The sequence below is a fragment of the Myiozetetes cayanensis genome, unplaced genomic scaffold (assembly GCF_022539395.1).
Source record: "Myiozetetes cayanensis isolate MyiCay16 unplaced genomic scaffold, myiCay2020 scf2-11, whole genome shotgun sequence".
In the NCBI taxonomy this organism is placed as follows: Eukaryota; Metazoa; Chordata; class Aves; order Passeriformes; family Tyrannidae; genus Myiozetetes; species Myiozetetes cayanensis.
The window spans coordinates 33,002,305-33,030,107 of NW_026087411.1; the positions used below are offsets into that span (position 1 = coordinate 33,002,305).

Genomic DNA, 27,803 nt, shown 5'->3' on the forward strand with positions numbered 1-27,803 from the left:
TCAATGCTTATCTTAAAACTTCAAAAGTTCAGACCAGCAAGAACAGGCCCACTGTATGGATGCATGAAGGAGTTAGATTTAGAAATTATAAGTAAAGCAATGTCAAGCAGACCCTTTCACAGAAGTAGAATGTGCAAGTTGGGATAAAATAATCTGAAGCTAGTGTAAAGGGGATCTAATTTACAAAAAAGCCCCTATCTCTGAATTTTACCAGTGAATGCAAGTGAGCTCCTGTATATCTAATCTAATCTAATGGCCAGTCGTCGCTCCTGTATATACTATGGGGAGAAAAAAGGAATGATCACTGAATTAAGATAGATTTCCCTGCAGTGAGTAGATATCAAAACTATTTTTCTAACGGAATGGAGAGAATTCCTGCCATACTTAGGATGCACCAGTCAAATTGCATAATATAGGGTTTGCATACATACAGTATGACTATATGTGGCTTGAGATTGCTTGACAGAAGTTGCTTCAGGAGAAGCAAACTCAGGTGCAGGCTGAGGATGCTTCATGTAGCCAAAAGGCCCTTTCATTCCCTCAGCAGCGCTGCTTGCCAGGGTGGAGAGCAATAGGAAGACCTCACAGTGAGTACCAAAGCTCAGATCTTGTTCATCAATAGCCCCAATTAAGGTGCCTTCAGAGACTCAATGAAGAACATCTGTCACGTTCTGCAGTGGGCTCACTGAGCACACCGCTGGGAAGGTGAGTGTCCTTTATGGGCTACATAGGAAGCCTAGAACAAAAAGTGTCTCAAATGCATTATTCATGCTAAAGCTGGGTGGGGTGGGCCTGTGCTGAATAACCAGGTCTTTAAAAGGAGAGGCTGCTTCATTCTCCACCCCTTGCTGCCCAGCTATCGGGCCGTGGGGAGCGGGCAGGGAGGGCAGGGGGCTCCAGTGCTCCACCTCAGAATGGTACCTGACACGAGGAAGGACTCCCTCCAGCGCGGCAGCGACAAGGACCGGACCCCGTTGGAGAAGCTCCCACGGTAACCAGAGTGGCCAGCAACTTTCTGGACAAGGATCTTCCCGCCTGTGTTGTCAATTATACCACTGCAAGGAGACAACATGATGTCTGAAGGCAGAAATTCCATGAAAACCTTGGAAGCTGGTCTAAAATGCAAGAACTGCGAAGCATTTCCTTTTACCTTTAAACCGGGTTCGGTACTGGGGCTGTCATGCTACTACTAAGTCTGGTGCTAAGAAATAATTGTGCTTCTTCTGCTCAGAGAAGGGCAGTTTGTTATAAAGTGCTGTCAGGATCTGTTTGCTCTTCCCACTGGTTTACTGGTTCTGTGTTTAAGCTTGACCTAGTTGCACACAAGGAAAAGCTACTGCCTTCGTTGAAATTCCCGTGAGCTTGATTAAATGACTGAAGACACAGAGAGAGGTACTCAGAGGAGTTTTTAGGCCAGCCATGTGATAGAATGTGTTTTCTTAGAATTTCAGTATGTATTATCTGCAAAAGACTAAGCCTGGTTCTGACCTCAGCCTGGAGTAAACTGGACACAGTGTTGCTGGAAGCTGTAGAAAACCTGGCAGGCTCCATGTGCTGTGCACATCAAATGGTGTTTGTCATATGATGTTGTGAATCTCAAGACAAATAGAAAACCTCCAGTGCATGCAACCTGCTCTGGCATCACTAGGACAGCAAGTAAACCTGGAAGTGACTGTAACTGTAGGGGTGTGGTAGGGCTGGTAGTAATGACTGTGCAGAAAAATAAGTAATGCGTAGCAAACAGCGTTGAAGAATGTGTTGGAGCTGTAGCTTTCTCTGATGATTGCCAGAAGCTGCAGTCAAAACAAATGTATAGAAATGAACTTCACTATCTGTGGAAATGCAACATGTAAGGTAACAAAGCCAAAGCCAGCTGGCAAATGAGAAAAATTGAAACCTTCACTGCAACAATACAGACAGCCAGCATTTGAAATACAGAGAAATTGCAGTTGCTACCAGTAGTTTATAATTCCCTTTGGGACTAGTTCTGCATACAGAGAGAATTTCCATCGTGCACTAATATCCAAAGGAAGAATTTGTCGCTGAAAGCCTGTCAGTCATCTCCCCAGCAAGTGCCTGAGCAGGCAGAGCTGCAGCCAGGAGGTGGCAGCCCTATGCACACAGGCACTTCAGCCTGAGACCTGCACAATGCAGAGGCAAGGTGTAAACTCCCACAGCTTTAACTGTGCAACTTTACTCGAGATCCCAGCGATTTCACAGAACTGGAAGCTTGGCAATAGCTCAAATAACTCTGAAGGAAGTCAAGTTGTCAATCAGGCTCTATAAGTTCTTACCATGTTTTCAGCTGAATACATCCTGCTCTGTATCCTGCCTCCAATTAAGGAGTTTTGATTTTGCAGTTATTCTCCATTAAAATTTTATGCACATTTTTGCATGGATAATAAAACTCAGCAAAATTTGTGCTATAAAATTTGTATTATACATTTCCTTGTGCAGTGCCCTTTTATGTGGCAGGAAAGCACATTACTCAGCCTTTGATGTCAAGGACAGTTAAATTCAAATCTGGAGAACCAAACCAATCCCAGAAGTATGAGAGTTATGTGTATTCATCACTGGTGATATGCCTATTTTTTTTTCTTAAGCTCTATCAGTAGCAGCAACTCCATCTCTATCTTCCACTTGAATAATAATAGTACAATAGTCATTTGCTATGCATGAATGAGAAATCTGTGAATCTCAAGACACTTCTCCAAAGGCTGAGAAACTTTTTCAACAACTGATTTCCATAGGAATACAGGATTAACAGCACTTTATAAGAATCGATCCATTATATCATACATGGTCTTTCTCTCAGGTTTTGTACTACAACAGCACTCTGCAATCAAACCTAGAAGGCAGTGGGAATTATAAAGGGTTTGAAAAGTCAAAAGCTCTCTACACTGTAATGATGTTTTTTCTGAGTGCCTTGCTCATTTCAACCCACTCACCTGTGAATTGCAGCATTGCAGACACTGGAAAAGGAAGCATAAATGTCTGTGCCATAAACACGGTATTTTACGTCTTGACATCCAGGAGGGCATTTTGCAATGAATTCTGGATTGATTATCTTCCCTGCCTTGACGTCGCAATCAATCTGGGGTACATCTGTGAGTGCAAAATCTTGGTAAAGTCAGATTGAATGTTCTCATAGCTGACTGATCTTGTCCTGAAACAATGAGCAACTGAGTGCAGGAATGCCCTCCTCTTATGCCTTCAGATCAATGGGTTTGTGATACAAGGCTTCTGTGTGTTCTGCATCTTCAACATAATGCATAATAACTCCTATACCAAGGGATGTAGCAGTAACTAAGGGTGGAATGAAGAAGCCTGCGGATATTTCTGACCTTCAGTGTTTGCTTCTCTGAAGGAAATTTCTGTTATGATGGTTTACTGGAGAGGGAGAGGAGGCTGTCACCCAGGCTGTGGTTAACACGTGGGAAGGAGGGGGTAGGGATGCTTCCCAAGCCTCCTGCTGTGCTCTTGTAGCTCTGTGCCATCTATAACGTCAGGCTGCAGTCAGAGCCCATTATCTTGCCCTTAATTTTTAAAACTATTTGCTGGGTGCAATTTACTTTGAACAAGGGTTTAAGTGTGAGTTTACAGCCTCACAGCAGGCTTGTTTGTCAGCTACATGAGCAAAGTAATCTGTGCACAGAAATGCTCCTACAGCAGTATAGCTGAAAATGATAAATCCTGGTACATAGATATGCACCGCTTGTCTCATGCTAATCAGCTACATATGCTTTGTGTTACAGCTGGTTCATTTCACATATTTCTCTGTCTCTCTCTCTCTGGGAAAACCTTAGTGCTTGCTTGGATCCTTGTGTGGTACTTAATGACCTATGAAGGTGCATTTTAGTAGTGAAGTACAACATTTTCCCTTTACACATGTTAAGTAGCACACACTTTACTTAGTGATTTGTTTTTAATAAAAGAATCTGCTGGAAAACATATACTCCCATTGACTCCACAAAATTGTGAAAAATTACCAGAATATAACCTTACTTTGCAATTATTTTATGTATCAGAAATGCATGCTGTAAAGCAGCCAAGAGTTCTACAGGGACCACTTACATAGCTTAGGCTTTTTTGGCTTCTTTGTGGCTTCCTTAGCTGTGTATGTACATGTAAGAAACACACCTAGAACAAAGAAAACATAGTATCAGGAAAAAGGAAGACTATCAACATCAGTCACCACAAGCTCCCATGAATGAGATTTCTCAAATTTGAATCAATAGGTTGAAAAACTGGAATGGGAATATTCTCAGCCATAGCTAGGTTCCTACTTGTTAACTTTGCAGTCAAGATGACATCTACTGAGGGGAAGTTTTTTGAAAAGGATTAAAGATCACCTCACATACTCACCTGTGGAACTCACCGTCTAAACACTGAGTGTCCATGTGATCCAGAAAACCAAAAAAGGTCCCAGTATTTCCACAAGCACTGGAAACTCTTTGTAATTGGTGTGATAGAGACATTAGTGAAACAATGTGCTCTGTGTATAAAGCAACTGAGAAATTAGGGAGAGAAAGATTCCTCCCAATATCCCGTCGGGAAGGTTATCCTGTAATTGTGCCTTGTGGCATTTCACTCACTGCTGGTAGCAGGTAGTGAATGCTGGGGAAGCATTACAGGTCATTTGAGGTTCTAGTGAAGCATGTCCCGGTATCCTGTCCCAGCAAGGGCACTCATTTTCTTCAGTAAGCAGAATTATGATTCGAAAAGTGTAATAGTAAAAGAGACATACGCTATTATGTTTAAACATGCATCACAACATATGTGTGTAGCTTACCTTGTTGGGTTTACTTGCTAAGTGATGACATACAAAACCTCTTCAGTCGCTATGCTTATTTTATAAGAACTGCATTATGGATAATTAATAACTTCGTTACAAGTATCTTGAGTTTTCTATTCACCTTTCTTTTCTCTGAACTTTCAGAGGGAATTAAAACCCTCTGTGACGTGTCAGCTGATCCTCTTATCATTTGTTAAGCTAATCTTACTAGAATATGCAACAGAAGTAATTTCTTTCTTTTATGCACTTCTCCCCCTAGACTAATTGCAGAGAATTTGTAGACTTAATCACTCCTAGAACTTGCTCAAAAGAAAAAGCAGTCCCACGGTGTCTGAAGTGACACTGTATAGATGCAGTATTTGGGCCTTTTGTCACTGGTGCAGTTGTGTAACCAAGATAAAATTGTAGTTAAATAAAAAAAAGGAATGAATCAGTGGAAAGTAAAGTAAAAAGTCTCAACTCCTTGGAATGCTAGAGCATAATATAATGTGGAAAAAGGAATTTGGTAATTTGTAGTAGAAGAACTACATGGATTGCTATGAATTTGAGCTAAGAACTACTGTCCTGACAGATTTGAGGATAACAGCTAGAAGGAATATTGCCTGGGAATATCACAACCAGAGTGTTCATGTAAGATGAATTGCAAATTCTGGAGTCTCTACTTGTTCCCAAAAAGTGAGATCCTGTCTGACTACCAGGGGAAAGAAACTAAAACACATTATAACGTTTTAGTACCATCGTGTTCATGGAAAGAGCAAGAACAGAGAGAATTGTGAAAGGCTGTCCCTATGTAAGAAACAGCTGACTTTTCTTTAGAGGGAATCTTTACATTACAGACATTTTTCAGGTGCAGTTGTGCCATCTGATATGGGCTGCATGCAACTGGTCAGGTACTTAGAGATCTCTAAAAGTGATTAATATTTTTTTCTATGCCAAAGCCAAGAAGTTTGGGTGGCCCATTTCTGAAAAGCTGTGCCGAGGCTTACACCTACCGCAAGGAACTTCATCAGCCATGGAGACCAAAAGGAAGAGGATAAGTCAGCAGCCACTGCTCAGCCGGGACAAACCCGTAAACTCCTAATTGCAGCACATCAACTGTACTTACCAAAGAAAGTTGCAATGACTGTGGCCTTCATGGTGAGTAAAGCAAAATCTGGGTGTGTCACTAAGAAGCACTGAAAAAGAAAAGGAGAACTCATCAGGCTGTGTTCTGAGGTATTGTAGATTACACTGGAATGGTGGGGGAAGAGGGACTGTGTGCTGTTTTTCGATATTTTACGGTCTTCACGTGCTACATCCTCTTCTCATGCTGTAGAGCAGCTGATGTCCCCAGAGGAGATGGTGTTTGGACTGTGGCACTCCCATGGACTGGTTTTTTTACTTCTGTCCAAGATTTGCCTTTTGCCTCAGGAAACCAAGATTTCATTCACATACTTATTTCTGAAGCCAGTGTCAGGAGAGGGCATGATGGGCACAGACAAGCTCTGACAGCTATTCAAGTCTGTTCACTACTCTTCAAAACATAATCACAGAATTATATTGTCTACACATCAAACCTCACCATGTAATCTCATGTAGATATGGGCAACATAAGTCCATTCACTCCTGAAGGATATTGCATAAAGTATTTTGCAATAGTCCATCTTTTTTGAGCCAAATTACTGGTTTCTTCCCTTTTCTGAGGATGTGTGCCTGTGTGCATGTACGTGAGCACCTGAGATTAAGAGGACTCTGTCAGAACATCTGGGAAACATTTTTTCTTGGGTCTGCATTTGTGGTTCGTGATCCCTACCATCCCTGAAGCTCTTGGCCAGGCTACAAGAATGTAAACTTATCAGAGATAACTCCTCTCAGCTCCTCCTGAGCATCACCTGCTGCTTTTGCTGTTATTTGGTGATTGTTGAGGGAATCCTGCATTGGGCACTCATAATTAATCACAGTCATTAAAGTACTACATATGCTTAACAAATCAGAGTAAAAAGTCCGAAAGGGAGAAAATATTTGTGTGTTGTACAGGGAAAAGCTTGAGAATCAAAATAAACTTGATTTTCAAAGAAACTTATTACATGCTTACAAATGGAAAGATTCATACTAAAATAAAAGCTAACTTGTTATCAAGAAAGAAAATACATGGAATGTTAAAGCTGTAAATGATCAGGAAAAGCAACATATCTGCCTCCTAGAAAAATGGCAGTGGCAGATTTCACAGAGCAATTCATGTACTCAGAAACAGGACTTTGGTTGCCCAAGAAAAAAAATTTAGACTAAAAAGGCAGATTCAAGAGAGAAAGAGAAGAAAAAAAAAAAATCTCCAATCTGTCTTCATTTAAAATGTTTCCATATTTTTTTACTTTAATTGTTCTTCTTTTTCAAGCAAGCTGCATGCTTCTAAGGCGAGCATGACTAAAATAGTATGCTAGACTAAACTGAGTTCATCCAGTTCTAGATCTGTATAATTTATAACCCTTTTTACGTGGAGCAGATGCAACTCTGATTTTTGCTTCTGTGCTACAGTCAGAGAACGTCAAGTGCTCTTGAAATACTAACAGTATCACTTCCTAATAGCACTATGTGTTTCCTTGGTGATCTCCCTAAAACAGTCCCCCTGCTAAGGTTGCTAAAGCTGAAAGAAACAGGCATTGCTCAAAAGACACTGAATTGAATCCTGGAGGTATGGAAAGTGGTTCCAAATGATTACTGTGTCTTTCTGAAAAATGATGGATCGTGCAGTTGGGGTGACCTGCGGCTGTACAAGCCATAGCAGCAAGAGCAGTTATGTGGTAATATTCTGCTGTCACAGTTCGTTTCTATCAAAGTATTTCTCCCAAATTCTAAAAAAAAAAAATCCATGTTAAGCATTTACTGCAGTGTATTTCCACTGTGAAACTACTAAAGAAACTAGTAAGATGCTATAGAAGAGAGTTCAGAGAGACTTAGCTCAGATGCTTTTCTCCTTTCTTATATGTCTCAACCCATCAACACAGCAGAGATATCAAAAATTACATCCCTGCAACAAGTTCTCACTTTAGGCCAATCCTAGAAAAAGAAGAGGCAGAAGTACAGCTGCAATTAATTAGCAGAAACACCATGCACACCATTAAAGACTACACTGGCACTGGCTTAGGCTTTGGGAAAGGCATCTTAATATGAGCATTTCCAAAATCTGCAGTGAATAAATTCAGCAGCAGAGGCATCTTTATTTAAAGTCAGAGGGAGCTGTGAGAATGTGTCCTGACAGTATTTGGCTTGGTGCTGAGATGTTCTCATCTCATTTTTAATTAGAGTAGAATGGGTCTAAGATGGTAGAGGATCCATATAAAAGCTGGCTTCATGGGTCTGTTGCTGTGTGCTCTGTGGAGAGAATCCAGTACTATTTGACTTTTCCTGTCTCACAAAACACAACAGTCTGTACCACCAGTGCTACACAAGACTTCCCATTGCTTCCTGGAGGCTCTGATGTCCCCTGTCCTCAGGCCATGGTCTGCTGCCCCAGGAGTTATCCCAGTCCTTCAGTGTGGCACAACCTAGGGTTGGCTGCAATTGCAGTCTCTACCTAGTCTGCTGCTGGGCATTTGCTTTTCAAGGCAACAGCGAGTGGACTTTTTTCTTAAAATATGATGAATTTACTGCAGAAAGAGGCAATAAATCTATAAGGATTTAATATGTAAAGCCTGTGGGGGCAAATGCGTTCAGCAGACCCTTTAGCCTTCAATAACAGATGCTTATCAATAAGAGAGCTAAAGGAAGCATTTAGTCAGGGCTGTTAGATTTACTTAACAGATTTGTTGTCATAGCTACACAGAAAAGCATCTTATTGTGGACTATGTACTTTTGCTGGTGCAGTTTATACTAGTATCCTTATGGAAATAAATTATAATAATAAAGAAAGTTATTTTTGCCGCTATATTAGGCACTGGTATATAAGGAAAAAAATGCATAGCACGACAGTACTCCAAGGGGGGTCCTGGCCTTTAGACCTTGGGCTGTCACATGGGGAAATGCACAGGAGGATTTACATTGCCAGCTATTAAGTAACAGGCATAGAAGCTCCAAGCTTTCTGTTGTGGGAAGTCTGTGTGCATTCATTGTATGGGGGGCCTAGGGAGTCACCTGATTTAAGCTGTGTGAGATCTCCTACACTGTGCACTAGCATGGCATCCGCTACTTCAGACTGGTAAAGGGAGCAACAGCCTGGAATAAAACATGGGAGGTTTTGTTTCTTTTGGGAGGAAAGGCAAAGCAGGGCTCCAGTCCGTGCATATGACAGGCTTTTTAGTCTGTGCAGATCCACTGGGAGGTTTGGGGATGTTTTCTCTATAGAACAAGAATAATACTTTGCTATTAAACACAAAACTGTTCTTCCTTTGTTCCATTACAAAATTAATAGGTCCCATTAAAACAAAACCAAATGTTTCTGCTTTGGGTTAGTCTGGAGCATGAGTTTTGCTGAGATTTGTCCTAATTAGACTTCTATTCATGCAGTATTTGCAGACCCAGTCAGAACTGGTGACTAGTGACTATTCACTATTAAATCTCTAAACTGTATGCTAGGTCTCTGTTTATCAGAGTACATTTTCCCATTTATATCCTTCCGACTGTCACATCAGAATTTACCCTTAAGCCAGGAAAGCAGTTAAGTGTATGCATTACATTAACATATGCTTAAATCCCAGCTAAGTACAAATGTAAGAAAATAAGAAACGTCTCCTTTGGTGTTTCCCAGTGCAGATCCTATTTTACGTTTTAAAATGAAAGTTCTATTTGAAAGAATGTTGATTACTTTTTCCTACCACAAATACTTGAAAAATCTTGAATGCTAGTGAACAGAGTTAGCAAACTATTATTTCTGCATATAAAATAAAATTTTTTATCCTGACCTTTTATTAGCAACTTGACTTTTACAAAGATCTGAGAGAGCTGCTACGTACTGCAAGCAAACAGATGGTTTAGAGCTACATAAATTCTCACTGTATGACAAATTATTACATTTTCTGATGGAAGTGTAGGTTTTAAGTCCTTGATTTTTGGTGTCAGGCACTGCTGTCCATTCCGCGTGCAAACTGAAATTCTTTGCTGGTGCCATGTGCTTTGCAGAAGTAAGCAGTTTATCTTCTATAATCTCCTGTGCCACAGAAATAAATTTGTATACTCTCTTTGTACCATAATAGTGAGTGTTATTGTTCCCTTTCTCAAGGGGTTCTAATATCGCAGCAGCACTGGCACCATAAAGAAAACAGAAGTGGACTTTGTTTGAAAGCTGTCTGAGCAAGTGGCATGGAGTTAACAGCATGATCTCTAAGCGCTGTGGGTTGAGTTAAATATGTGCCCTTTATGGGAAAATAAAGTGGGCTTGGTGTAGGTGTGAGTAAACTGCTTTGGATAAACAAGAGCTGATCGTCATCTTCTAGAAGAAAACATTTTAGATTTCTTTTTTGTTTTCTTTTAAAAATTGTTTAACCCTTTCTTTGTTTCATGCTCCTACTCTGTCCCTGTGGTTTTGAACCTTGCTTGGCAGTACAAGAACAGTTCATTTTGGTGCACACTAGGTGATATGGCTAACACTTGTCACACACAATTTAGTTTCACCCCTTTTCTTATTAGAGGGAAGAAATTATGAACCCTCAGTGCACTGTGTTGCTTTGTAAGTCTGTTCATTTAAAAAAAAATCTAAATGACTGTTTATTTTAACAATTGAGGTAATGAGTTCTGCTGAGACAGAAAATTCAAACTGGTAACTGTATTTCATTTCAGAGGCTGAGATTGCTCTGTAGGTATCCCAGACCAGCTCACAAAAAGTAAGATCCAAGGTGCTATTTTGCAAGGATGAGCTTATTTGCGTGCTAGACTTTATTCTTTGAGTGGTCTGAAATAGAATATATGCACCCAGGAATTTAAAAATATTGCAGACCTCATCACTGCTACTGTTAAAAAAGGCGAGTGAATGCTCACTTGTTTTCTTTCGTATATGAAAGAACCCAGAAATGCTGCCTGGAGGCAATGATGAGCTTCAGAGTGCTCTGGTGCATTCTGCTTAATTATCCAGCATCTCAGAAAGCTGACAAGGAAACCCAAGCTTTTATGGCTGCAGGTCTTCCCTTGTGGTTGGAGGGGCTGTAAGAAGTGCCATGTCACATATTTGGCAATCGTGGATTAAGAGGTTTTTGGAGATCCCAAGGGATCTCTGGACACACTCTCCCCTCTCTGTTGGAACTAGACCACTGTGCACTTGGGATCCTAAGAGATGTGCATGGAGCCTTACTGCAGCCTGTGGTTTGCACACTCACACGGGGAAGAGGAGACAGGGAGACTCTGGCTCTGCTCTGCTCCCAGGAAAGCAGCAAGTTAGGTCCCTTCTCACTTTCTTTCTTTCTGCCCCCATATTTGGCATTCCTGGTTGCACAGGGGTCCTGCTTCCTCACAGAAAATTGGGGTATCCCAACCTCTTGTGCCCTGGAGTCTGATGATGGGAGATGTCTTTGGTGATGAACAAAATGTGGTTTTGAACTTTCTGAGGCCAGGGACAGCCCTCATGCAGTTATTCTTGGTTCAGGGCGCTCACCACTTGCTTCTTATACAAGGCTTTGAATGTTGGGGCTGCCATATAACGTTTTAAATGGAACCTGCTCTGTGAGGTCCCTGAGTCAGAATAGGGGTTGGGGGACTGCTGGTAGCCAGTACCTCTTTTGGAGTACCTGTCAAGTCACTCTCAAGTCATTGGACTGAGGCATCGGTGGGTTCTGAGGTCTAAATTCTACCTAAATTGCACTTTGAGCACAGGAGTAATTTTTTTCAGAGCTGATTTAACAAAAGTTTATATGCAAGAATAATTTAGTCCAAAATAGCTCCATTCAGGTAGGTATGATGAAGAGATGCTATACCCAGAGATTCAGAGCCAAATAAAAACACCCAAGCAGCCTGCCCTATTTATTTTGTGTTCATGCAATGCCCTGAAATTAAAACAACGTAAGGTTGAAGTAATAGCGACGATGATTTCTCTACTTTCCACAGAACTCTTTCAGAAGAAAGTAATTTATTTAAAACTACAGTGTGATTTAACTTGCCAAACCTTTCTCAGAACTTAAATAGAACTGCGATAATTACACATTTTCATCTGTCTCAGCAAGAAAACCATCAATTATGCTGGTCTGACCTGCCCCTTCCAGCAAAGGAAGAGATACATTTAGAATATGTCACCCACCCACATAGGAAACGTAATTTGGACTAGTTGGATGATGATTTCTATGGGGGTCATTACACTGTACTTCCCTGGTGTCTGCTAATGTATTATGTTTCTTTTTTTTTTTTTTTTATTTTATGCACAACTTTATACCTCATTGGGAATTCGTGTTAGCCTAAACCTGTGAATTCCTGCACAGACAACTCCCTCCCTCTGTCCTCCTTCCCACTGTGGCTTTTGTCTGCTCACATATCCTCTGCTCACATATCCTCTGCTCCCCCCTCACTCCCAGGCAAATTTTTTCCCCTTTCCTAATCTAACTACTTCTGCTTAATATCATTGAGACCGCAGCCAGGTACCATCAATCCCTGGCACTTCCACTTCTCCAAGAAACTGAGGGCAAAGACAAGTACCTGCAATTCAGCAGTGCCATCTTCTAATTCCAACATATGGTTTTAAAAAGTCAAAGTTACTTTTAAAAGTACTTTTTGGAAAGCTACTCTTTAAAGTGGTTTCTCATGGTTTATGCACTATAAAAAGAACGCTAAGTAACCCTGCTATTGAGCTGCCTGCAAACTAAGAATTAGTGTAGCGTGTCAGAATTCCCCTGAAGGTACATATTTAGTCTAAAAGTGAAGAATTTGTGTTAAAGGCACTGAAAAAACATACACATCACCTTGGGGGTGGTTTTTGGAATTTCTGTAGCATGTTCAAACAAAACTTGACAGCTTTTTTTTTTTTTTTTTTTTTTTTTTTGGTAGAAACTTTAGGATGTTTACTCTCTGCCTTTTAAAACTACACATATCTCTTTACTACAAAAGTGAGAAAAGTGAGTTATATGACTGGGTCAAAACCAAAACTCATTCTTAAGCATGCTAGTAAATTTATACAACAGCTCATAGAAAACCTTTATCAATTCAGTATCTTCTTCAGTCTGTATGATGACGCCAAAGCCATGGACTGGTTGGATAAGGATTCAGAAAATATATGTAATTAAAAAACTGAACCCTGGCATGTAGTACTGATTTGAAGTAAGGCATTTATGTCTAGTAATGACAACTTGATCAAGGAAGCATCTTTCACAAAATGTCTTCAGCTAATCAGGAAGCATGGGAATGCTGCAGAAAGCATTTTGAAAAGATAAGCTAAAATCTGCTTCTGGATTTTATTGGAAACCAGCAAAACAAGAAAGTAGTTTCAGTTTTGCATTACAGATCTCTTCAAAATTATAGTCTCATTCTGCTTGCACTGCTTAACATTTTCCCTTATATATTTTGTACTTTTCAAAAAACAGTATTTCTTCCCGACTAACTGCATTATTCCTACTTCAGCATATTTCTTTCCAACCCTCTCAGATAAATAACTTTCTGCTACCTTTAATTTAGAAAAAACTAACCCATGTTATAAGGGAGGTTTGCTACAAAAGAGAAATCAGAAAACAACCCCAAACCATCTTATGCCACTCAGTCTATTTCTAGTGCTGCTTTGCTGGGACCTCCAAATCCTTTGCCTCCTTGCAGGGTCAGCTGGTGAGGGCCAAGATTCCCAATCCCACATCTCAGGACACTGTGTATGGCCACACTTCTACATGCCCTGCAGGTGGAGCCCAGGCTCCCTTCTTCCTTAGGCATGGGATATAGATGTGCTACCACCTGGATGCTGAGTGGATAAGCATGAGTTGTTGTGGTAGCCAGGTGCAGAAGGCATGTCTGGATCTCCTACTGGAGGTGGCATTCTCGTCCTACTGCTCTGAGCCATGGGGGGCCCCCAAGGCCACTCACTAGATCTGTGCTTTCTCATACCTCTTACAGAGAGCATCAAAGGCTAATCTTTAGTCTAGTTTAGTCTTTGGGCAAAGTCTACCAATACTTCTGCAGATAAGCTGGATGCTTCTCTGCTGTCGCCTGAGAGAGATTGTTGGATTTAGAAGTCTGTCCTGTCTCCTGCTCCTGGGCCCTGCTAGGATGTGAGTCCTGCTCCTCAAGGTCTCAAGGTGAAAAGCTGTGAGGTAGAAGGAGCCTTACATTTTCTTTCCTGTGGCAAGCTAGTGGTCATGGCTGCTTTAGCTTTGCTACAGGCTATTTCAATCGTATCCCTCACAGCTGGTGCTGGTCCACAGCCCATCTTCAACCCAACAGGCACATTCAAGCTGAGATCCACCAGACGTGGCTCTTCCGGGGAGCCATTTGGAAACTGTGGACCTACATATACTGTTTCCACTTTTTTAGTAACTGAAGAAGACAATTCAGGACTCCATGCTGCTCTTGGGATGAAAGTGAGCTATGAATTTGCATGAGTGCCAGCATTATAAATGAGGCTCTTATGGGTAGCGCTGGGATTATGAAGACATGCTGTTGGTGGAGGAGCTGGTGAGAGACATGACATAGTGTGGGCCAAGCTGTGCAGCCTTATGGCATGTGTATAGCCAGCCCTTGGCAACACAGGTGTGGCCTCTATAACGTATGGGTCATGCAGACAACATGAGGGATGGCTGTGCTTCCAAAATTACATCCCCCAGTACCTGAGTTCCCTGGATGGGAAATGAAAAGCTAGAGAAGATGGTGGCAAAGAAAGTGGCCTCCAGAGTACAGTCCTGAATACTGTGACAGAGTAGGTACAGTCAGAAACTGCTGAGAAATGTGTCTCAGGACCAGCCTGACACTGATTTACCGATTTTGCCAATTAGATTCTTTTTAAACCTGCTGGTTTTGCATAGAGAGGAATCATAGGATTCTGTTTCTGAGAGCTCAAGATCAAAAATGAAAACCACATGGACTGGGAGAAGGAACTTGTAATCTGAAGTCTTTTGTTTTTTAAACAAACCATACCTGCAGACCTCAGTATTTTATAATCCACTTCCATGCTCAGGAATTTTGTTCTGAACTTAGGCTTTAGGACATTGCCCTGTGAGCTTCTACTTCAAATCTAGTTATTGCCTAACCTACATATTTCTTTCTTCATACAGATTTCGCCAGTGAGAATAGAAGATGTAAACCACAGAAGACTGAGACTTTAAATCTCAAATTACCACGTACTTTGAGATGTAATTTGATGGAAAGGCTCTTCCCAAAGCAGGGTGAAAGAAGACTTGTCTGACTTATATCATGCCAATATTTGACTGTAATATTTGTACCGAGTTGTTCCATCAGAACTACTATAAACTTCTCTAATCTCTCGCCTCCCTCATCTGGACACTCCTCTCCTTCCCATGTAGGCTTATTTCCAAACAGTCCCTTTCTTCATATGCTTCCTGTCCAAAAACTTCTTCAACCAAGCCCAGGAGAACAAGATTCTCAAGAGCTGCAGAAGCACTGCAGGAGAGGCGAGAAAGATGCGATCCCACCAAGGCGAGCAGGAAGGACTCCAATCATCCTCAGATGGCTGGCAGCTGTGAAAATAGCCCCTGTAGCCATGGAGCCATTACCCTTTCCTAGCTCTGACTCACTGAAGATGACGAGGGCCAGGATACACAGCGCTGCTGCCAGTTTTCCTCTGTGTCTCACCCTTGTTCTATGGACTGAAAGGTAAACGACATGTTTGGGGAAAATAAAAAAGAATGGGGCCTTCTGAATCCCCAAAGCAACCTGGCAGGGAGATTGAGAGGCAGAGAGGTGGCCGTGTCCAAATTTCCCTGTAAACAAATGATTTTTGAGAGGTAAAAAATTCCACAGTTTTGTATATAAGCCTGGAGGTGCTGGAAATCCCCAGCTCATCCTGCTGGGGACATTAAAGGACCGCATGAAGCTACACAAGAACATTCAGAATTTTCCCCAAAATTTTGGCCCCTGTATAACTGACACTTGGCAATTATGTGCTTTTTTGCATATGAACCAAGTTTCCAGCTGAAAGACTGCAGGCTACTGTGTTACATTTACAAAGATATTTTATAAGGTGACAGGCCGAAAAACAGTTTGCAAATGCAAGTTCATCTTGAAAATATTTTTTTATATCTGTGTCTATGTGATGTCCTGTAGAATGAGACATGTTAACTGACACAGATCATGCTCTTAATGTGTCACTGACCTCTTAATGCACTCTGAAATTCTGGAGATAAAGCAAAGGGATGGACTTAAAGTGTCCTAGAAAATCAGTTCAGCCATGACAGCAATACTTGTCAGGTTAAGAACTGCTTAAACCTAGATGATTTGAATGAACCAGAGATGGTTATAAATACTCTTCTGAATGCAAATGTGTTTTCAGTTTGGGATATGAGCTACAGATTTGGGTGTTCTGCTTCAAAAGGGAAAGAAAAAGCTTCAGATGATGTGGTATTTTTCTTTTTTTGAGTTAAAATGCATTTTCATAAGAAATATTGATTCTTCCAAGACATTAGGAAATTTTCTTCCTGATCAACATTTTCTGTTTTTTTTCCAGGCCTCAGTCACTGAAAAATGAACCCAAAGAGGAAAGGCAGCCCAGGGCAACCCAGCCACATCCTGCTGCAGAGGAGAGCAGAGAAGATGGCAAAAGAGGTGAGGGTGAGCCAGCTGCAGAAAGAGGGAACAGGCTCTGCTCTCTGTTGTCAGGACACTGTCAGAGGATGTGGGAGCAGCCCTCAGACACCACTAAATGTACAGCTGCCCCAACACAGAGTTTGGTGCAAAATGTTTGCAGAGGCCAGTGCAAATACTTGTGTAGCTAACCCAAGAGTGCCATGCTGTCAGGATTGCCCAGTTCTGTTACCTCCCTGTGTTTGCAAGGAGCATTATACCCACACAGTCTGCAATCTCTGCTGGCCAGTACACCTACCCCATAGATGCCTTTGGAGCCTACATGATTTCAGTAGATCCTGACTATGCTGCTGTGGGCCACTGGAAGAAAAAGCCCATCAGCAATACAAGCTCGCGTTTTATCTGCAACAAGTCCCTTCACATCCCACTTTTTGCATCATCCTGCTTTCCTAAGGGCATTATCAGGAGTATTACTGCTGCTCTGCGGTCACACTCACAGCAGTGCCTGCATCCCCTTCGGGTTAGGGTTTAAAGAGTTCACAGAGGCGATGCAGGCTGTTGCAAAACAGACAGTCAGAGTTTAATTTACCGACAGAGATACAATCTAAACAGCTACAGATTTCCTGGGCATTTCTGCACCTCTCTGAGCCTCCTGTGTGGCAGCGGGAAGCTTTGCTGCCCGCGCAGCATTTGCTCAGGTTTTCCACGTGGGAAATGTGCAGCAAATAAAGGAACTGGGATGCAAAAGAGTGGCAGCTGCTCTAGGACTGTTAGAGAGGCTCTTTTACAGGCGAATGAACCGTCAATTTGTAGTAAGACATTGTTTTCTAAACATAGCATGAAAACTGTTATCTTGCCTGGCTGGTCATTAGAAGAGAGATAATTATAGTCTCTGTGCGACAGCCGGGCTCAGAACAGGGGCTGCATTGTCCCAGGTCCCAGCTGAGCTCTAGCACAGGCTCCCCAGGCAGCGCTGGGACAAGAGGGCTCCTTGTGCCCCGGCAAGTTCAAAAGAGGAATTGAAGTGCTCTAAGTAGGTGTTAAGCACCTATTTCTCTCTCTGACTCCGGACTTAAAAACTACTCTATAAGAGAAAGGTGCAGAGGTCTGTAGCTGCATCCTCCCTGGCCTTATATAGAATATGTGCTATGATTATTATTCTTTTTTCTTAAAAAAAAAAAAAAGGCCCAAAGCTTCAGTTTTCCGTTTATTTTGGTTTTGTTCTGTGTTTCTGTTTTCCAACACTGATCATTGAGACCTGTATGATGACAGGCTCTCAGAAAGAAGGACATATTATATGTTCAGTGTCCACTTCCTGAGCCCTGAAGGGGAGGTTTAAACCTCAGTTTATGCTGCAGTATGCCAGAGAAGTCCTGGAGTACCCAGAACTTCAGGGTGCCAGAATATCTTGCAGGACCATCAGGAAATCCCAGACTATTGCTTTCTACCACCCATCCAGAAACGACACTGCCACCCCACGCAATTGCAATGGGCCAACACACTCCTCACTGCTCTGGCACCTACTCATGACAGTACCACTGTACTGGGATTTCACATCCGTGAGTGTCAAACCTTTCTTTTTTCAGGAATACAGTCATAGCTGCAGATAGTAAATTGAGCTGTCACTTTTTCTTCATCATTTCATCCAGGTGCTTTCACTTATGTCATGTAAACTGAAAGATTAGTAGGTTTAGACTAGATATTAGGAAGAAATTCTCCAGCATGAGAGTGGTGACACACCAGAAAAGGTTACCCAGAGAAGTTGCGGATGCCACTTCCCTGGAGGTGTTCAAGGCCAGGTTGGATGGGGCTTTGAGTAACCTGGTCTGGTGGAATTTGTCCCTGCTCATGGCAGGGGGTTTGGAACTAGATGGTCTTTGAGGTTCCTTCCAACCCAAACTATTCTATGATTCTGTGATTTAGGAGACTTTTGGTAAAACAGGAGACTTGAACATGCATATTCTAAGCCTTAGGTTAACATGAAAAGCTCCTGGGCAGTATTTTCTGACTATAGCTTTTTTTGTGATTCAAACCTGGAAAGGAAAACATTTGAATTCTCCAGGCAGGCAAGATACAGTCAAGTTTTTTCTGTTATTGTTACATAAACTTCAGGTTTATTTTTAACAATGTTTTCCAAAAGGCAATGGCCAGAAATAATAAATAATCTGATGTTTCCCATGGAGTAATTACCCTGTTTTCCTAGCTTCTGTGTTCATACTGTGGCTCAGGCAATCCCCTTTTAGAAATACTCCAGTTAATTTTGACAAAAAGGAGTGTAAAAATTAATTTCCATCTACTTTTGTGAAAGTAAGTAGCTGGGTGAAGAAGGAACACCTTGTTAATGTCTCCTCTAAAGAAAAGGCTTTACTAGAACACAAGAAAATCCACACAGGATATCTTTCATGCATTCCAAGTGTGAGGAAACCTGGTATAGCTAGTAAAACTAATTGGTTTGACCAGCCAGTGGTGAGTAATGTGTAATACCACTAGGAACAGAAGTGTCTTACATAAAGTAAAGGTAAGAACAAGTTAAGAGCAAATTAAGAACACAACAGTACTTCTACAGGTGGAAACACAAAGCAATATTCAATTATATTGGCAGGACAGTAAAAGTTTCTTTAAAAAAAAATATTTCTCTGGCTTGAATAGATGAAAAATGGCAAGATTTTTCTGTCATTCCAGTGAGAATCACTTCAGCAACTCAAAGGATTAGATAAAACATGAGAGTAAAATAAATCTGTTTAAAATATGATACTAATTTAATATTTGAAAATTAATGTGTGTGTGTGATGCAATTATTTTTGCTAGAGTTCTGTTTGCATCTCTGAAAGAGATTAGTCTTATAGCCATAACTCCCATTCAAGTGATGAACTGAGTGAAGCCAGAAGAACATGATACTACAGATACAGAAAAACATTCTCACAGACTTTCTGTGAGTGTAGTCAAATGCAAGGTGTTTTTAACTTTGGGATGTATATAGTAAAATACAAACTATAAACATATATGACTTCATGGCTAATCTCAGTAACATGTATTTTAAAAGCCATCTGAACTACTTTTTCTCTGCGTGTGCTTTCTTGTTGTGGTGTTTTGTTTAAATTTTGGAGAGGTTAGAGAAAAAGAAGTGTGCTCCAAGGAGGACCTGCCTCTGTAATCTGTAATTCTGCTTTTTGCTCTAAATGTGGCATAGTTCCCATAAACTCTAGGAACAAAATATTAACTAGAGTTGAAAGTTTGCTCGGGGCATTTGGTTCGTGTTTGTACTAGTCTGAGAGAAATCACATTTCGAAGAGACTTATCAAGACTCTAATCTCTCCACAGAGAGCTGAACGGCTCTGGCAGGCTTGACAATGCTATTCATTTTTGGAGCCTCACCAGCAAAACAAGCACTCAGCACAAAAGGATGTATAGTGTCTAGGCTACTGTACTGTTCATACATCTGTATCTATCCATCTAGCAAGGGAGTTCACATCATAGAAATACACATCACCAGAACAGTACCATCCTGTACCTTGGAGATGAGTGTTCCCCAGTGTCAGGTAGTGTTAATTAATGATACAACACACACCTTCCTGTTTATCAAAGAGACAAAGTATTGAAAGCAAAACCGTTTTAAATTTAGGAACAAGTTGCATTGCCTATCACACGCTATTTCAACAGAAGGCATATAAATGCCTATTGGTGTGTGGCTTATATACACCATTCCTCAGCACATAGTTAAGCCCTTGCTGTTCAGGCAGTGAGTATATGTGTCCACTCTAACAGTAGGAGCTTAATGCTTTTATAAATACTTTATGAAGTATATATAATGTAAAGTACAGTTTCATTCTACATTTGTGTCTTCATCTTCTTAAGTCTTTGATCCTAAGCACATAGCTCGAATGTTAAATAAAACATTATGTCCCTACAGTTTCTCAGCAGTGAAAATATTTAACTATTATCAACATGAAAAAAAAAACCATCTTCCCCCTCTACCCCCTAAATAAATATAGCAGAGAAATTACATGAGAATTACCTTGCTTGAGGTGTGCAACTTTTTATTCCTTTTCTCCACACAGTATGAAAGTGCTATTTTTTCCAAGCTTTTCTGTACCCCAAACTCCAGCCAACATTATTCTACAGAAGGAGAAGCAGGCAGCAGAGGGAGGCCTGGTCACCTTTTTTCTTTCAGAGAGGAGCTAATCAAACATTCCCATCAAGCTCCCAGCTCTGTGAAAGGCACATTGCTCTCTCTCTCTTGCCCTCCCTCTCTCTGCTCCTCTCTCCCTCTCTGTCTCCCTCCCTCTGTCTTTCCCTCTCCCTCCCGCACACACAGACGTGCAGAGTTCCTTACACTGATTTAGCAGCTGAATTAGGCAGTCCTATTTTAAATATATGTTCCCTCCCACATATTTTTGGTAGGGATTTCTGTGCTCCTTTTGCACTAGCCTGTCAGATTTGTCAAGTTTTTCTCTTTTGGGAAGTGAAGCTTTACTCAACTGATGTTTTGGTTGAATCTTTTTGTCTTCCATTCAGTTCAGCATTGTAGTGAAAGGACAAGAACTAATAGATGAGAGTAAACCACACAACTCTAAAGATTTTAACTAGCAGATTAGTTAGGTGCAGATCAGGTTTAAAGAGAAAAATATATTTTGAAGAGACAGACTGTTTTACCTTTACTAGTGTGAATAGCATCGTATTCCCTCAACAGTTTCCCTGAGGTCAGAGGATTAGTGACAGAGCAAGTCTGTGAGTCTGGTCATAGAGAAGTAGAAGTATGGCATGAGGGTTCTTTCTCCAGTTGGGTTTGAGAATTTCATAAAATGCTCTCAAAGGCTACTAACTGGCACTCATTAAGTTTGACCTGGCCAAATGAGACATACAAAATTACTAATTTCTTTGAATATATCTACACAAATCTCCTAAAATGATTGGATAAATTTAAGAAGAAAAATTCATTGAGAGAATCAAAATCACAGCATTTACAAGATTATCAAAGGAAGTGCTGCTGTCATATTCCAGGATGCTGGAATGCAAACTATAATTTTCAATTACATCTAGGTATTCAGAAGTGCATAAAACATACACTGTTTTATCTAAGATCATTGGTGAAAAAAAATCTAGTACAAATAGAGGAGATGGAGTTCAAAATACGCTTTAGAAAGACATGTAATTCATTATGTAATTATCCCCCAAATATATTTAGTTTAAGAGAAAGTGATTACCTAGTTTTAAATGAAAGTGATTACCTGTAAAAGTAATGAAAAGTAATGAAAGTGATTACTTGTAAATCTCTACTCCAGTACTTACGGAAACTGTGTAAGAGTTCAGACATATTAATGAACAGTACAATATCAAAAGTGTATTAGGACTTTCCAACTGTGTTACTAAGATATAATGATCCATAAATTCATTGGATTCTCTTAATACAGAAGTTCAGGCTTGCCATGGTAATTCCTAGTGAGTCAGAATGCACTGGACTGGCAGGAAGCCTCTTCAGTCAGCAAATCTTTTAGTAGACCTACCTAGAATATCTACTAAAAAACCCACAAAACCCAAATCCAAAATTCTTATTAATTCAAGTTAAAACTTTCAGAATATCATCACCCTTTTCATAAGGCTTTGTGAGGTTTAATTCTTCAAATAATTCATGGCCAAAAGGATAACGCAGCAATGGTCCACGCTGCACCCACCTGCCCTCTCACAGCCTGGCTGGCTCTGCTCATGGCTTGGAGTCAAGGATGCTGCCAGTGGGCTGGCACATTTCTGCAGTGCTGCCTGCGAGCTAACCTGGCATCCTGGAAATGAGCATCCTGGGAACTGTGGAACAGAAACACTAAGTGGGCAGAATAAGAAAAACTGTCTTGTTTGTTATTATTCAGGGTACTCAGCCTCTCATAGTCATTTGTAATGGAGAGCTGATGAGTATCAAAACAAAACACTGAGGAGGGCACTAGCTGTCTCTTTTTATCACAGAATTTCTGAGTGCTGTTGCCTGTGCTCTTTCCTGACAGAAAGCCATTTCCAGCCACCCAAGAGCTGGCAACACAAAGTGCAGGAGGAAGAGGTGGACCACATTGAATGGCTCCATTTTGCTGCTGGGACTTGCCAGAGGGAAAGATTTATTTGCAAAAGAGGTGACCATGCCATCAGGAAGCCACTACTTTGAAAACAGTAGGTATTGAACACAGTTGTCCAGGGGAGGGACAAATACTCCGTATATGTATGTGTTCCTGTCTCCCACCATTGCTTCTAGTCTGTTTTCTGCTGTTAGTGCTGTTTGTGGTAATGGTTTTTAAGTTTTACTATGCAGTATTTTCATTTCCTTGTAAGTTAAAGAAGGATTTAGCATGATCTATTGAAAAGAAGCCTGAAAGCAATGGAATGCAGACCTCTAACCTATTCCCTAAAATGTGAAGGCACCATCAGAGACGGCTGTAGCTTTGCACTTGTATGTCCAAATTCAGTCCAAGTTGGTTACTGACTTAGTCCATAATCTTTTCTTCATTGATGATCTTTCTTTAGTGATTTACATGAACAGGTCAAACTTTTGTAGAAAGGGGAAGAGAAAAAGCTTTTACTATGTAGTAGGTTCATATAGTAGGTTAAAATATAAGCGAGAGCAGAGGATGATGACTTCAAAGGCCATAAATTGCTTCCAAGAAATCTGTGCAAAGTGATGACAGCTATATAGATCCTGTGGAACAGGTGTTTTCTGCAGCCCAACCTGCCATGCTCCATACCCCAACACTCAGGAGGAAATTCTGACTCCATAGGTGTAGGCATAGACGAAAATCATCTCCATCCATGTTATAGAACAAGATATGCCTGCACAATTTTTAGAGGAATCCAGACTTTGTCTGGGAAATTTTTAGTGGGAAAGTACAGATTCTCTCACACACTTTGTCCCACTTGTGACACCCAAGGTGCACACTGCTCTTCTGGCATGGGGCTGTGGCCACACTCCTAAAACCATTAAATCATTTGCTCTCTAGGTTATGAGTAGGGAATATATAAGGAATCAAAGTGACCCAGGACTGAGATAACTGACCTGTGATCATTACACAGAAACTGTTGAATGTATGTTCTCAGCTGACCACCGTAGGCTTACTAAGTCAGTCCTGACTCTGCATAAAAGGACAGAAAACAGAGAAAAATGATTTCTGCAAGATGACACATAGCTATGTCACATCTAATCCCATTCAGGTGCTTAAACAGAAAGAAACAAGTTTTCTGCTCTCATACAATTACCCTCAAGCCATTTCAGCCAAATACTACCACAGGAATCAGAGAGCAGAATCTTACAACACCCCAAGATGTCACGCACAGCTTGGCAGTGCCGGCTCTGTTCAAAGATGGCACTGTCACACATGTTAGTGTTAACTCCTAACAAGTGTCAGTGGAGTTCAAATTCTGCAGTTCTTCTACATTTCTCAAACTCTGTGAAATAAAATCTTGACTTATGCATTATTACACTTCAGGTAAATTGTGCTTGAAAACTATTTATTACTGAAGAAAACAAGCCATGGGGACAACACAGTAGGAAATAGAAAGTATAATTGGAATGGTAAGGCTACTAGGGGGTTAACATTGTTTGGCTTTAGCTGCTTAAAGCACTAATATCGAAATTGACCTCAGGTAAATAAAATAACCAATGTCCTGTAGGGCTTATATAAAATACACTGACGTGTTTGTCTAGTGTTTGAGAAAGGTAGGGAGGCTGAATTATGTATGCTGTAGCCCTTGCCAGCATCAGAAACTTCTTTAAGTAATTAGAGCAATTGAGTAGCCAGGCCTCTGTTTTTTGTGGTTTTTTTTTTTTTTAATGAATGAGGAGACCTCATGGGCCAAATGAATGCATAATGTTGGCATGCCTGGCTTAAATGGATGGATACCAAACATGCACTATGTAAATTTGAACTGCTGGGTGTTTCTCAGCAAAGATGGCAATGGCCATGTTTCCTGAGACTGTAGAGAAGCAGGGCTCTGTTAGTAAGTCCCAAGTCTCCAGTTCATTTGTTTACCCCACAGAGCAAACAAAGACAAAAGATGACAAAAGGTGACAAAAGGTGACAAAAGATGACAAGATCTTTTTCGTTTTGGCAGGATGCAATGTTCAATTGAGAGCTGATAAACTCTTTGCCCTGGATTTCATGCAGCATACGGGGGGGAATGAGGGCCTGGGAGCCTGCCATCCCAACTGGGCAGGCTAAAAGAATGAGGATTAATAGTGGGGCATGGGAAAGAGACCCTTTTCTGTGACTGACACGTGGAGAACTCAAGTCTTTCCAATTGAACAGTGACCATTGTAACTGTCACGAGTTTTAATTGTTGGGGAGGTTATTAAAGTTCTGGGCAGTCACTTTTGGAAACTTTTGACCTTGCCTTCCTCTGTAAAAATCAAAAGACATAAAGAAGAGTGAACTTTACTTGGAAGGAGAATTTTATAAGGCATTTGAGTGAACTCAGAAATTATTACTATCTGTAAGGAGTGTTTGTATACTCTGAGAGCAATTTAATGTGTACTGCATTAGCTGTGGGCATGCAGACAATACTAGTTAGGACCAACAAGTCAGGTGGGTTTGCTTATAGATCTGTATCAGAAAGAAGCAGTGCTCAGATATTGCTTTCATTTAATTTTTTCAGGATATCTCTATAGGAAAAAAGAAAACAGATGGAGGATGTTCTTGCCCTTGAAATACAACAGGAAGCTATCATGGACATCAAGAAATCTTCATTATTTTTGCCATGCAGCTGAATCTACCCGTATGTCCTAAACCTCACATTCCCAATGCCAGATTTAGAACAGAGGTTGCCACAAATGCTGTGTTGAAACATAAATTAACAGTAAATGCAGGGACTGGAAAAGCCTTCAACACCTTTGGGATCAGGAAATGCCAAGGGTGGCTAGTGAGGAGGAGTTTGATTTTACTGCGTCCACAGACCTTTGGATCTGAAGAGGTGTAACCAGCTTTCAAAGCTGTGTCATTATGGAGGTGGGCTGTGATGTTTGTATCTCACTAGTATGCTCTCAGAAACCATGGTGCTGCCACAATGGAAATCATTTTTAGGTACCATTTTTTTGGCAGAACTTGCAATTACTACAAAAGTGTATGGTGACTGAACAGAACTGGGTCTGTAGGAAGTGCAGCATATGGACTTTGTTCATCTAGAATCCAGTGTAGGTGGGGATTGAGTCTTCCCAGGATAAGTGGGATATATTTCATTGCTCTGCTACCTTGTATAAAACCTAATTCAGCAGCATAAAGTTCCTTGTACGAGGAGTAAAATCATGCTGTTTAGGAGAGTGCTCTTTGTTAATCAGGTTTCAGCAGTGCTGGATTCAGTGCTGAAATGTGCAGCTGAGGACCACAGCCCGCAGAAAACACAAATGGATTTTTCAGCATGCGTTCCCCGTCTGCCCACTTCCAGTGCAAGCCATGTGCTATCATTGCCACTGTTGATTCAGTTCGACAAGAATACCAAGTCTCCTTCTGCATCCCTGTGCCTCTTACCTTGGCAGTAAAGATCAGCTATTCACTGTAAATCAGGCCTGGAAAATGTAAACCTGGTAACAGTCTTCTGTCTGTTCTTCCTGACTGTTTTCCTGATGTGTTTTCTGTTTATGCTCTGTAGGGCATCAGGTGTCAGAGCAAGTAGGTGATGCCAGTAAAAGCCACTTCACAGTAGAGAGTTCGTGGCTGCCTCCCAGCAACTGAATGCATCCCCTCTGTGGTGCCCTTATCCTTGTCTCCTCCAGCTTTGGCTCTTGGCACTGAAGGCTGTTCAAAATGCAGGTTGTTTCTGGAGGCAACATGCAGAAATTAGAGTGCTGCTCTGGCAAGAAGAAATGTCCAAATACACAGCAGGGCCAGAACTGCCAGTGTGCTTAATAGGTGGATTAATATATTTTCTTCACTGGTATTTACCAGAGTTCATGAAAAGCCCCTCTGCATGTGCCCCTGTGCACAGGCTCACCATGTAAGGGTCTACACTGTTCTCTCCCAGTTGAGTGGTGGTGGCTTGGCCCTCCTCCAGGGTCTCCTTGCCCACTGTTCTTGTAGAGACTCATTTGCCTTTTGGGTGGCCAAATTTCTAGGAGAGATACAGCTAGTGGAGGGGAGAACAGGGTTGCATGGCCTTGTGTGGTAATGGGGGATCTCAGCATGGGGTGGGAATACATAAGTTCCTGTAACTCCTGGGTGGTGCTGCACCCATGCTGCACTCTTTTTTGTGGTTCCAGGTCCTGGAAACACCTTCCTTGGAAGATGATACACATTCTGTAGGTAGAGCATCTCACATTTTGGCAAAGTTGGATTTCATTGGGAAGGAAAGGAAACTGTAAGGTGCTGGTGCTGGGAGAGTGGGGGATATAGGGGAAAATTGGGGTCCTGCTGGACCAATGGGACAGGAGGAAGGTGCTGGATGTGCACCTGGGGCCTGTGTGATGTGGATGCAAGGAAGATACAGAGTGATGCAAGGGCCTCCCTGGTCACACAGTCCCCAGTGGACTAGCAGAAATGCCAGCACTTGCCCTCCTCGCCATCCTTGTCCTGCCTGCGTGCTCCTCTCACTTCCAGTTGGATGGGAGATGCGGTGTTTCTGGTGTTTCTTTAACTGGTCACCACCAGGGTGTTCATTGCCTTGTGAGAATATTGAAGCTCCAGATTACCATAAGTCACTAAAACACATTCAAAATTTACCCTGCTGTGTGTGAACCAGCCCAACATCAGAAAGGCTGTTGTCTGCCCAGGGCAGCTGAGCAGGCAGGGCTGCAAGCAGGAAACTCGCTCCCTTCCTCCCACTCAGGATATTTGTGACTGAGGTTTTATTGCAAAAGGGTCAGGGTTGGGGAGTGCAGGCTGTGAAGAACTGCTGAGACCCTTTTTTTGCTGTCCATTCCCACCATTTTACCCAGATGTCAGGTTTCCAGCCATACAGAGATACAAAGGGTACCCTAAGGGACAAAAGATGCAGACACAAGTTTCTGCAGTGCAGTAGACTATATCTGTGCTTTTTATAAGATGGTAATTTCTTGTGATCCATTTCCACTTAAAAAAAAGGAGAAAACAGGCAGTCCGCATAAACATCATGCAACACTGTAGCAACTAAATTAACTATTAACTCAGTAATGTAGAAATAGAGTAGCAAAGAGAGTGATCTTTCCATAAAGACCTTAGGGCTACACGAAGATCTAATGCAATTCTAAATCCTTCTCTGAAATCAAGACTTGAGAAAAAATGCTGATCTTCTGTTACATGTGAAAGAAAGAACTCTTCAAATCTTATTAGAAAAATAAATCTGTCTGAATAAACTCCATCGTCCATTCCTTGCCTCCAGTGCCACAACTATATATTAGACGGTGAGCTCTGTATTTTGATTCTCGAATTAAGTAAATTAC

At 41.4% G+C, this 27,803-nt stretch overlaps 1 protein-coding gene across 3 annotated transcripts in view; it reads right to left on the reverse strand.

The window, feature by feature from the left end:
* Nucleotides 1-20,664, reverse strand: part of VIT (vitrin) — a 53,543-nt gene extending 32,879 nt beyond the window's left edge. For 2 of the 3 annotated variants that reach the window (XM_050315542.1, XM_050315540.1), the window contains exons 1-5: nucleotides 20,439-20,664; nucleotides 5,901-5,970; nucleotides 4,075-4,140; nucleotides 2,949-3,120; nucleotides 922-1,055 (exon numbers count right to left, since the gene is read on the reverse strand). In XM_050315542.1, the coding sequence (XP_050171499.1) occupies nucleotides 922-1,055; nucleotides 2,949-3,120; nucleotides 4,075-4,140; nucleotides 5,901-5,931 (403 nt within the window). In that variant the 5' untranslated portion in view covers nucleotides 5,932-5,970; nucleotides 20,439-20,664. The remainder of the gene's footprint in view (nucleotides 1-921; nucleotides 1,056-2,948; nucleotides 3,121-4,074; nucleotides 4,141-5,900; nucleotides 5,971-20,438) is intronic. The other variant, XM_050315541.1, reaches the window with a different exon arrangement.
* Nucleotides 20,665-27,803: the final 7,139 nt, after the last annotated feature.